The following is a 12,234-nucleotide window of genomic DNA, read 5'->3' on the forward strand; positions in this document are numbered from 1 at the left end:
CACACACACACACACACACACACACACACGTAAACAAAAGATTTATAAACTCCAAAAAGGGGAAACAAAGTCCTGGTGTCAGAGTAGAGCTAACATGATGCAGAAGGATTAACAGCAGAGGAGGACGACGCCCTCCAAGGATCGGCTAAAGGCTCCGCACCCCAGTAAGGGACAAGATCCGTGTACCCACTGTTCCAGGATTTGACCTGCTGCCCTACTCTCGGCCCCAAAGACCCCATCTATGCTGCAATGGACTTGGTGAAAGGACAAAGGTCACCGATTGACTGGGATCTAAGAGTCTAACGGATGTACAGGACTGGATCTGCTTTGGTGCATTTTAAGGGGATTTTCGTCTCAACAAGACAGGATCCTGACCAAGAACGAAGACATTTCTGTTGCAAAGGGACATTAAATCTACTGGGTGTGAGTCCGACTGCTCCCCAAAGCCTCTTAGAAAATCTAGAGATAGGATAGGAAAGGGATAGATTAATCTGACATTTAAAAATTGTTGTTTGTAATCGGTAAATTGTTTGAAATGAGTTTCTGTCACTTAACCCTGCTAAAGCTATAACGATATATATAAAATTTAGTTGACTGATTCCTCTGATTATTGTAAAGTCTATGCGCATGGTTCTAGGAATATGGTGGCTCCATAAGTTTCTTTGGCGATGAGTAAATAATCACCATGGGGTTTGAGCCGAGCAACTAAAACTTATCAAGTCTGCAACAAGTGCTTGTTATTCTGAGGGAGAGAGCTGCCGTTAACAAAGGTGATTAATGGGGTAACCGTGAGAGCTACTGGGTTAATTGTCTTAATAATTGAAAAGGGTGATAACTTTTGGATTGTAGGCAGTCAGAGACTGGACGAGTCGTCCCGCCACCAGCTGAAACAGAATGTTCTCTAGATCATCCATGGAGTAAAAGCCCCAGGAACTAGAGACTTTCCCAACCCATTAACTGGTCAACACCTTTACAGATCCACAGGAAACGACAAGGTTGGAGATAAACAGCTCCAGAAAAAGATTTATAGAACTCAGTATTAAGATGTTTTAGCATAACATTAACAGTATGTTTCGTTTTTGAAAGAGTAAATTGTGTCCAAACACAAACTTCTTAATTGAACAAAAATAATGTGTAATTCTGGGCTTAATTGTGCAGCATATCCACACATATTCATATGAAAGTTGGAGAAATTAATAGCTGAGTCTAATGTGGAGCAATAAAATAATCCCAGAATATTTTATACACAGTATCTTCACTACATCGTATGGTATTTGGTTTCACATCATTGGATTCAGGTGATCCAACCACAACATGCTGAAGGTCCAGCTGCTTGGCATGGAAGCTGCTTTCTTAGAAGAGTAATATTAAGATACAATGAAACGGGAAATTTCCTCACAATAAATATGTAACAGTGAACTATTATTTATGCTGTAGTGAAGTGAAAACAAATTGGCACTAAGTAGGAGATTGGTTGTTGCTTAACTGTATTGACTCATATGGAAAGTTTGGTGGAGGGATGATCACAGTGTGGGGTGAAAGGAACTCCTGATGCTGCAGCACACCAAGAGAGTTTGAACATGTTTCGCTCACAGCTTTGCTTAGTCTGAAGATGTTGCATCTCTTTCTGGTCCAGCTGCACAAAGCAAACTCCAAAAAGACATAAATCAGGTGGATGTTGAGGAGCTGAAACGTCTGCAAGGATTCCTGACCAGAAACAACTGCTTCAGGACGAATCACAGGGAAACACGTCTGTCTGTCTAACGCACCCAAAAATAGGTAAGACTGAAACAACTCCTGCACATATTATGTCTTAAGCTTCCTGTATATTTAGTATTTATCAGTCATTGAAAGCTTTTTGTAATCTATTTATGTTGTGCTATTTTTTCTTAATTTCAGTTTAACTGTTTTATGTTTCTTGTGATTTTCTGCACGTAAGATGTATTTTATTTACACACACAGAGTTAAAATACAATTTTAACTAAATTAATTACCATTAAAACAACAAGAGAAGTGATGAAAAGCTGAAATATGATTCAAGATATTAAACAAATAATGTAAGCTGATTAATTTCCGTCAGTTGTAAAACAAAACATATTTATAGTTCTGCTTATAAAAGCAATTGCTTAATGAATATCTGGCAATAAATCACTTTTCTCAGAACATTTTTGCTCTTTTAATTAAATGGAAATCGTCATTCATGGAACATTTATTACTTTTGTCAAAGTTATTGTTAAATCTATCTTTTACACATTGTTGCACATTATTCCATTGCTGTTCTGTTAGTGCGTCAATGTACAGCTAACAAACTGCAGGCAGAAGCAAAACATGGTACATACAAAAAAAAAAAAAAAAAAACCCTGAGCGATATGCATTTACCAATTCATGTCTAAAAGCTTTTCCTTGTACTTGATCCAAAAGAGCTTTTACTCACCCGTTTGTTCTCTTCTTGGACTCCCTCCCTCCGCCTCTGTCCCCCCGCCGCTCCTCCCTTCATCCCTCATTCCCTTCAATGCTGGGTTTAAATATGAAACTGATTGATTATTGTTTAAGGATCTGACAGGAGTGCAGCCTCTCATGGTCTTCCTGTCCGCATGAGCACAGCCTCTTAATGTGGCCCCTTCTCTGCAGATACTAATGTTATATATGTTGATTTAAAAGAAAACAGGGGGAAAGCACTTAAGAATAGTATCCTTTAGTTTAGTTTATTGATTTATTTCCAACATGAGTTCATACAGAAGTAGGATGGATACAAAGAGGGTTTTAATAAGTAGACTGGACTGGCAGTGGAAGAAATAAATAAAACATATTTAGATCCATTCTGGCTGAAGCTGATACCCCAAAACAGAAATAATATACATTTCAGTTATTTACATTCACGCAAATTGTTTTTTCCTGAATTAAATCTTTTTCAAGTAAATTATTATTATTTTTGAAAAACAGCAGCAATAATGAATTTTGGGAGGTGTAAATGATGATTCAGTCCTGCAACAGCAACAAAAGGGACATTAGAAATAAGAACAATGCAAACCAAACATAAAATAATTAATACAAGATTTTTTTAAAAGCCATCGAAGAGCAAAATAAATTTTACTCCAACATGCTTGATATGAATATTTCACAATCATACAATCAAATACATGTTTATGCAAATTTACTTTCCTAATTTCTAATTTTTTTGTCCCTCAGTGGTTATGCTGTTTTCAAATTAAAATGAAATATAATCCAGATTTCTCTTTCAGTCTCCAGCCCAATGCTCCATAAATTCAGTTTAAAAATTTTACTTTAAATTTAAAACTAGCATTTTTACGCTGCTCACAGTAACGTATTTGCAGAAACTGTAAAAATTACACAACTTTTTTCTCATTGTCTGGTAGTAATTATAAGAAATCAGTCAGGATTATCTAAGTTTTTACTAGTTTATAAATTCCAGAATAATGAGAAAGAAAACTTAAAATGTGGAAATTTAAATACTCCTCCTCTGAATTTGAGTCAAACTGTTAGTTTCGAGAGACAGAAGAAGATATGTGCAGCTTCGTCAAACATAGTTTATGTTGGTTTCTCTGCATGTTCGTCGTCGTGTTTTAGGTGATTGTGTTCATGTTGTTTCAGTCCTTAAATGGCCCCTCAGGGAAAAATACGTTCTGATTAAAATACCAACTTTGTTGGCTTTAATATGTTTTGTAGTTAACTTGATGCTATTCTTTGTATCGTTTGCACTTGAACTTCAAATTCCTGACTCGTCTGTGGAGAGTCAGGAACATTTGGGATAATGTTCTATTAAAACTTCCTCTAGTTTCTTCCAAACTTAGCTCTCTGTGGACATTATGGACAAACACTTCGATTTTTTAGCTTAATCCAACCACAGGATGTGCTTCCAGAAATGAAGGTATTTGTCTCCAAGTGCATTTGCAAACTGTTCTCTGTTCTTTTTCATGTTGCTTTTGGAGGAATGGCCTCTTCCTCTGAGTGACCTTTCAGCCCATGTTTTGTTTCACTGTGTGTGTAACGGCTCTCTGTTACCAGCTTCAGCAGATTAAAAAAAACAATAATCACACAAAAACCATCTAAATGTTATCAAAAATGTCTAGAAACACTTCTGAATCTAAGAATTAACAAGTAATGGTTGAGTTTGGTGACGTTTGAGGAAGAGCATATCTATAGGAGACATTAAGATGATGAAGTTGACACAGCAGGATGTCTGTTCCCTCTGGGTGGATTAATAACCAGTGTATTTATCTTTGACCTGAAGGGGGGCGGAAGCTGATTTGACAGCCAAGTGTTGCATTTGACCCCTGCTGGGTCCATCAATCAACACGGATCATAAAAACAGTAATCCTGTTAAAAACCCAGAGGCATACGAGACCGTGCTTATCTGTCAAATGTCCACAGATTTCAAATGAAGACAGGATGAATGTTACGGCTTGAGGGAAATTAGATTGTTGTTAAATTAATGGTATGGATTATGTTATGGATTGTGGCTTGATGAAAATCACAAACCAAATACTGGAAGTTAAGAGCTTTCTTCACCACATGTGCTGCAATATGTTCCTTTATGTCTGTGGACATGGAAACAAAGACTTTGTGTGGGCAGTAAACATAGTTTCTCTGATTGGTTATTGTTTCATCAAGACTTACTCTGTCTCCCACCTGAATGGAGTGCGACTAAATTTATCCCCTCTCATTTTGCCGAATCTGTTTCTGGAAGGCTGGAGGTGAAAAAGGTTCAAACTCAGGATAATGACAGCGACAGGAGATGGAAAAGAAGTACTTACAGATAAATTATCTTACCATCAGCTGTACAATTTAGGCTTTTTGCATTCTTCAGTAGTTTTGTTAGTGTTCATTATTGTTTGGCAATTTGTCTTTTGAGACACTTTTGTGCTTTTATAAGGGAGACATAAGATGTAAATTCACCAGATTTTTTAATGCTTTTTAATCTCCTAATAATTAAGAAAACTTTTAGTCAGACAAACAAAACCAGTAGTTCCTCAGGAATGTTTCTCAAGTTATCACAGCTATTTTTTAAAATTTTTTTTAAAGTCATCCCAGTAGCACCAGTCACTCCTACTGAAGCATTGATATATAGTACTATGAAAAAGTTTTTACTCTCTCAAATTATTTACATCCCAGAGTTTTCTTCAGTTTTTGCTCCTTTTTTTCCAACTGAAAGTTTTCAGATCAACCAGATTTTTTTCTTCCTGAAAAATAATAAAAAAATAGTTTTCAATTATGATTTTCTTTAGAATAGAATAGAATAGAATAGAATAGAATAGAATAGAAGTACTTTATTCATCCCAACCAGGAAATTACTGTGCAGTTGCCGCATACACATACACACAGATCAAATAATACATGAGACAAAACTTTTAATGTGTCAAACACAAAGTAACTCTTTCAAACTGAGTTTAATCAGAGCTGACATCCATCGACAGACTTTCAGTTTAAGCTGACCTCTGCGGAACTGCTGCTGTCCATGGTGCTGGACGCTCAACGTAACCCTGTTATGATCGAACGCATAATTATTCAAAGATGCTGCAGTGGAATACTACAACAGTTAAACATTTTTGGTTTGTTTGAAGATCTTTCTGTTACTGAACAAAGAGCCTGGGCTGAAATGAATCTTTTAATAAACCATCCATATGGCTACAAAGTGAGTGATAGCTTAGATGTAAACATCTTCACTGTTTTTGCCAACTCTCATGTTGCTCCACCGCTCTCTGCTGACTACTGACTGCTGCCACCGCCTACATCAGCTCCTCGTCTGTAGTCAAGCCTTTTAGCATTCATGTTTGATATCCTGACAGTGTACCTGACCTGTTTTCACCTTTGAATGCTCCCTGACTGCTTTAATTAATTTGATTTAAGTTTATTTGATTGGGACAGACACACATTGACAGACAAACTGAACAATACAGTATTAGCAAAAGCTAATTAGCAGCACTTGTTCCTGGATGGGCTTTTTAAACATCTAAAAACTAGTAGAAAGTGAAATAATCATTTAAAGTAATGCAACATATATACACACACACAATCATGCATATAAAACAATGACACATAAAAACATTAGGGATGAATTTGACTGGCTTTTCTTTCGTGTTCCTGGAATCACTGTCTCAGATTTTGGATTCGCTTTGCGTCTTTCCACTGAACTCTGGATGATGATCCGGTTTCCTCTTGGTGAAACCAGATCATTGTGGCGGTGAACCAGCTACCAACGTTTCCATGACATCATCATCCTCGGTCTGCAGCGTACAGATATGTGTAGTGATGATTTTAATGAGGACACTTGACAAAATGTAAGGTCTGTTCCTGATTTTCACAACTCTTGACCATAACATGGTTTTATGATGTAAAGCACATTGTTAGGGAAAGGTGCTATGAAAATGAACTTGATCAATTGATTGTCCTGTTCTGTTGAAACAATCCCCAGAAAACAAACACTTTTCTCTCTTTGTTTAAACTCCAAGAAATCCAGTCACTGAAGGTCTGATTCTCTGAAGAAACCACCTCTGCCAGGAAAACCACCACTTCCTGCCTGACTGTACTGCCAGTCACTCACCATTCTGTCTCTTTTACAGTCTTCTCAGAAAGCCACCCACAGGAAGCAGATTTGTTCCTGTTTACACATTCATACTGTTGAAAATAAAACATTTTTATTATGTTGGATACGTTTATGGCTCAACCAAACTCCAGACAGGAAAAGGAAAGAGAAGTGTAAAAACTTACAAACAGATTAAAGAGAAAGGAAACAGGATGTCATGGATTCAAAACGAAGTGCAGCGTAAGGAGTCAGTGAACAACAGAAGGCTTGGATATACTGAGGAGGGAGTGGAAATGACAAAGAAACAAGAAGAGCTAATTGTGAGTGGAAGCAGCAGAGGAGGAGCAGCAGCTTGGGCCAAATGAGGAGATGATGAACAGCTGGGAGAGAAACGCAGAGTAGGAGGCCGAAGGTGAGGTGAAAGACAAACAAGCAAAGAATATGAAAAGAAACAATAATCTAAGGAAACAAATCAAAAGTACAAACAATGAGACTAAAGGAATTGATACACAATGATAAGAAATAATAAAAAACAATAAAGAAATAATCAGAACAGAAGCACAAATCAAAAGTTCAAACACCTGTAAATTATGACATTTCAGTGTCCAGAAACAGGAAGAAAACCTAGAATCAGGCCAAATTTTCACTGCTACTGTTATTATGAAGAAGCTTTGTATAATTTTAATGCATTACTAATATTTTAATCATTTGATTAAGTTGATAGATATTATTATTATTGTCTCTTGAACCACTTAGGGCCTTCTCTGAAATCCCTGACCCATTTCTCTGGCCTAGTAAAACCTTAAGATATATTTATAAATCAGCTAACATGTGTGAAAGTAAATAAGTGCAGTAAATTACCCAACGTAGCCTGGATCACATGGGAGGAACATCAGTACCCTCGGGTAATGTATCCTGCTTTCATTGCATGTTGTTTGCATGTGCTTGTGTTGCATGGTGTGTTGCTTCCCATGCTGTTTTTTTCTGCTTCAATCTGCTGAGCTTCAGCTCTCACACACTTTCCCTGTGAATGAGTGCCTTGTCCCTCCATCAGATCTGCTGAGCTAAGACCGAGGAAGAAGGAGGCGTAAAAGGAAACGTAATTAAGCCTGCAGATAATTTTGATGACAGCAGCAAAAAAGGGGGATTCGGCTTATGGTCAGTAATTGTGGTCGGGACACTTTGACCCCTGCTCATGTGCAGAGTGACTAAGAGGGATGAGGGTGGGGCGCAGTGTGAGTCCCGGGGGGAGGAAACCAGCTCTGATCATACAGAGAGCATATGTGAGACGGACAGTAGCGTGTCTCTGCAGCACATTGATAGTTGCAATTGACAGATGGTCAGTGAAGGCATGCAGAGTTCAAATATCAATGTGGAAAGGAGATTTATTGAAATCAAATAAAATATAGAATGAAGGCGTAATTTAGAAGAGGTTTCCAAATGGACTCGTCTCAATTCGTTTTATTTAACAGCTCACTGTAAAAACCCCATAGGAACTAAATAAGTTCATTCCTGGGGATTTTAATAAGGACTATGGGTAACCTAATTAACCACATTTTTAATGCCATTGGTGTCTTATTAGGAATATTCAGCGCTAGGCACACTTGTGCTAATACACTAAAGTGATAATAATGGCGCTAACTTTCTGGTTAGCACGCCAACGTTTTAGCGAATTTTAAAATCACACTTAGATTTTCCTGAATTGAATTTCCTAAAACCTAAATTCTAAAGTGTTAATTTACTTGGACATTTTGTAAACTTTCAGTTGAATAAAGTTTGACATCGATGTTGACGTTTTGTTTAACAGCTGTTAAGAATTATTTGAGTAGTAAGGTATCGGGGACCACATAATTTTAACCATTTTCAGCTGCTGCGGTTCGCTTTCACGCTGCAAACCAAATCCTCTGAGCAAACCGTTCCCCTCCTGGCCTGTAGTGGCGCTGCACCAAACACCACTAAAAGAAGCCACATAGAAACCTCTGAAGAAGACAATGAGCGCCACTTCCTTCACGAAATGTAAACAAAAATGGAGTGACGTCAGAGGTCAGCGGTTGTAAAATGTCTCTTTTGTCTGGTAAAAACCACCGTGGAGCCATCCACTCTGGCTGTAGTCCACTTCCTGCTTTTGGAGCGGTTTGCGGTCCGCTTGGCATGCAGTCGAACCGCACCAGAGTTAACCTCAACCGAACCGAGTCCGAGGTTTGCAGGACTTTTTGGTCCGTATCAGAGTTCAACTGCGCAATTTTAAATATTAAGTGATTGAGTAGCCTTTTTATGAAATACTTTTCCTCATATTTGAGTAAATTCTTGGATGGATACTTTTCACTGTTACTGTTGAGTAAAGACATGTTGAAGTAGTGCTACTCTTTCTTGAGGAAGATTTTGGGCTCTCTACCCAAAAAATGGAGAGGGAAAAACATACAAGTAGCGGAACCAGCCACACTATTAAAAAAAGTCTGGTACTTCCTGTTGCACTGAAGTCCAGTTCAGGAGTTTTAATCTGAACTGAACACACCTGATGCGTCATGTTTTCTCTGTTCGCTCTTGAATTGTTGTCTCTTCTTTTGTCTTGGTATTGGCTCCTTGTCTATCTTCTTCTTTGTTTTCAGTTTCTTTCTGTTTTATCGATTCACTACACTGCTGCCAGTATATATATATTTTTTTAAATCTGCCTTTTCAATCAGCTCTGTGTTGGAGTTCTCCACCTTCGCTGGGCCACATTCACTGACAGGTTGAGCTCTGATCAGGTTGGATTGCTTTCTTATAATTTACAGTAGTGAGGTGCTCGTATATCAGGCCTCAGGGCTTCCAGCAAATGAAGTTTGGTGAGTATGTGTTCAATGATTTCACATGAGGATAAAGACAGAAGTCTTTCCCTTTTCTTTTTAAGTTCATTTGTATGGCACATTTCAGTGGCAAGGCAGTGCAACGTGCTTTACATCATGAAAACATGTGAACGGAAACGGCATTTCCATTATCCATCATTAATGTGTATTAATGATATTTTGAAATCATTAAAACACATAAAATATGTTGATCAATGTTTCATTTATAATGTTTCCAAAGCAACTCTAAACAGGTGAGTTTTAGTCTAGATTTAAAGGAGCTCAGTGTTTCGGCTGTTTTGCAGTTTTCTTGAAGTTTTTTTCCAGATTTGTGGTACATAGAAGCTGAATGCTGCTTCTCCATGTTTGGTTCTGGTTCTGGGCATGCAGAGCTGACCAGAACCAGAAGACCTGAGAGGTCAGGAAGGTTGATACGTCTGTAATGTATTGTGGTGCCAAGCTGTTCAAAAACCAACAAAAGTATTTTAAAGTCTATTCTCTGAGCTACAGGGAGCCAGTGTAGGGACTTCAGATCTGGGGTGATGGGCTCCATCTTCCTGGTTTTAGTCAGAATGCCACCAGCAGCGTTTTGGATCAGCTGCAGGTAGAGGATTGATTTTAGGCAGTAACTTTTGCAGTAATTAATGCAACTGGATGCATTTCTCCAGATCTTGCTGAGACACAGTTTCAGTGGGACGAATATTCTAGAATATTCTAGAATTAGAATATTCTAGAATATTTGTATTCTAGAATAAATATTCTTCAAGTTACAGAAGGCCGACTTTGTAACTGTCTTTATGTGACTCCGAAGGTTCAGGTCAGAGTCCATCACTACATCCAGATTTCAGGCCTGGTTTCTAGTTTCGAGCTGCAATAACCGAAGCTGAACGCTGACTCTTGATTGTTTCTCTTTAGGTCCAAATGTGCTTCTTGTCGTTAAAGCGGCACTTCCATTTCCACATGCATTAGATCTGTCTGTAATCTGTGGCGGTGAACTCTAAAACAATCAGTGATCATCAGTGCAGAGCGATGCTGGTGCAGGAGGAAGAGCCCTGACTCCTTGGGTCTGCTCACACACCCTCACCTCCAGCCCCTCCCACCTCCCATCACGCTCACCGAGGTGTCTGGTGACTTTGGCCCATGTTAATATGTTGCTCCTCCCTGAATGGCGAAGGAGACGAGGAGAGAGGGAGGTAAAGAGGAGAAGCTCCAGCCCACCACCAGCATGTCCCCAGGGGCCTTCAGCCTGCTCGTGTGCCTGCCCCTCCTGCTGCTCAGTACAGCTGTGGCTCCCCATCAAACCCTGACCAGCTGGAGAGCAGTGTGGGGAAGCTCTCCACCACTCTTCATTAACTCTTCATTAGGTGAAGCCCTCAGACACCAACTCCTGCTCCCCTCTCAGGCGATACTTCCCTCAAAGAGATGGATGTGGCACCCAGGGCCCTGGCGCTGCTCGCCCTGCTCAGCCTGTTGCCTGCACCCGCCTTGGGAGGATGCCCGTCTGCTTGCCGGTGCTCTTTTGCCATGCTGCAGTGCCTGGAGCCCAATGGGATAAGCAGCATCCCACCACTGGCGCTTCAAGAGAGTGAGAACGTGACGGAAATGTGAGTATTGACTCCTACCTGAGTGAGCATGCACCCACATGATTTAAAGTTAGCTTGAAGTTGATTTCTCCTCTCTCTGACTTCTAGTTGGTTCTCAAGTTGCTCAGATTCTCTTAGTTAGATGTATATGCAACTTTTAGCTGTGATTTGTTTCTCATACTTTCGTTTCGAGTTGTTTAAGAAAGAAGAATCTTATTGTTTTGTAGCTTAGTGGATTGATAATGTGTAAGTAACTCTTGGTGAATGATTATGGAAACAGAAGATGATCTAGTTTCAGCCAAGAAACCTTTTTTCTTCAGTCAGACTTAAGATTTACTTTGTGTATTTTTCTCACTAACCAGTAACTTTTTATTGTAGAAAATCCTCATTATTATTCAAAAATCAACTTGCATTTAGAACACTGCTTCTTTATATCTGACTGGAGGTTAACCTGCATATTAAAAACCAGTATTGTTGTGTTTCCTCAATGTAACACAAACTCTTTGTTACCCAACATGCATGGCTGTGAAGTTTATGCAAGGAAAGTTTGGTTGCATAGACCCATTTATAGACAAGGTTAATGTGATTAACAGTAAAATAAAAAGTGTAAAACAATTACACTTAAGGTGTTAAATAGAACAATAACATTAAAGTTGAGCATAATTAAGAAGAAAGACATTATAAATTGCAAATTTAACACATGAACAGTTGGAGACATGATGAAAACAACCTGTAATCATCCTTGTCCTCAGTTCTGTTTTCAGTCCTGACCTGAAGGACTTTAGTCCCTCTGCAGTTGGGACAAACCTGTAGTCACTGATGATTCGCCTGAAGGGTTTTTCAAAGTGTTGCTGTTAGATATTAATGAGATTTCAGCTCTAATTTACCAAAGAAATCCCCCTCTAACTCTGTCGGATTATCTTAGTATTTCAGAACAGACTTTCTTAATATTACCAATGTGTAGCTATTATCAAGTGTAAACGTGTAAAAATTTGGACTTTTAGCAGGAATTATGACAAAATAATGAACTTCATTTGCATTCATAAACAACGTCTTTGTATTTAAAAGCTATTAAGTTTCTTAAATTAACAAACCACAACTCTCTTTGTCTTAAAATATGTGATTTGCCAAAACCAAAGAGAATTTTTAATATTTCTATTGTTTCAATGTGAATTTTATCTTTGAAGTTTCTAAGCAGAAAAAGGATGATCTCTCATTGTAAAGGCTGGTTTACGTTGATGTCGGTGCATCTTTGCAATCAAACATGTCAGTGTTTCTATAA

At 38.5% G+C, this 12,234-nt stretch overlaps 1 protein-coding gene across 9 annotated transcripts in view; it reads left to right on the forward strand.

Annotated features, from left to right (window-relative positions):
- The first annotated feature begins 48 nt into the window (after positions 1-48).
- Positions 49-12,234, forward strand: part of ntrk1 (neurotrophic tyrosine kinase, receptor, type 1) — a 45,762-nt gene continuing 33,576 nt past the window's right edge. For 2 of the 9 annotated variants that reach the window (XM_008430757.2, XM_017309496.1), the window contains exons 1-2: positions 6,975-8,587; positions 10,772-10,973. In XM_008430757.2, coding sequence (XP_008428979.2) covers positions 8,536-8,587; positions 10,772-10,973 — 254 coding nt within the window. In that variant the 5' untranslated portion in view covers positions 6,975-8,535. Of the gene's footprint in view, positions 424-447; positions 996-1,636; positions 1,780-6,973; positions 8,588-10,284; positions 10,974-12,234 lie in introns of those variants that run through there. The other 7 variants (XM_017309493.1, XM_017309491.1, XM_017309492.1 and 4 more) reach the window with 7 other exon arrangements.

This window comes from Poecilia reticulata, linkage group LG16 (assembly GCF_000633615.1).
Source record: "Poecilia reticulata strain Guanapo linkage group LG16, Guppy_female_1.0+MT, whole genome shotgun sequence".
NCBI lineage: Eukaryota > Metazoa > Chordata > Actinopteri > Cyprinodontiformes > Poeciliidae > Poecilia > Poecilia reticulata.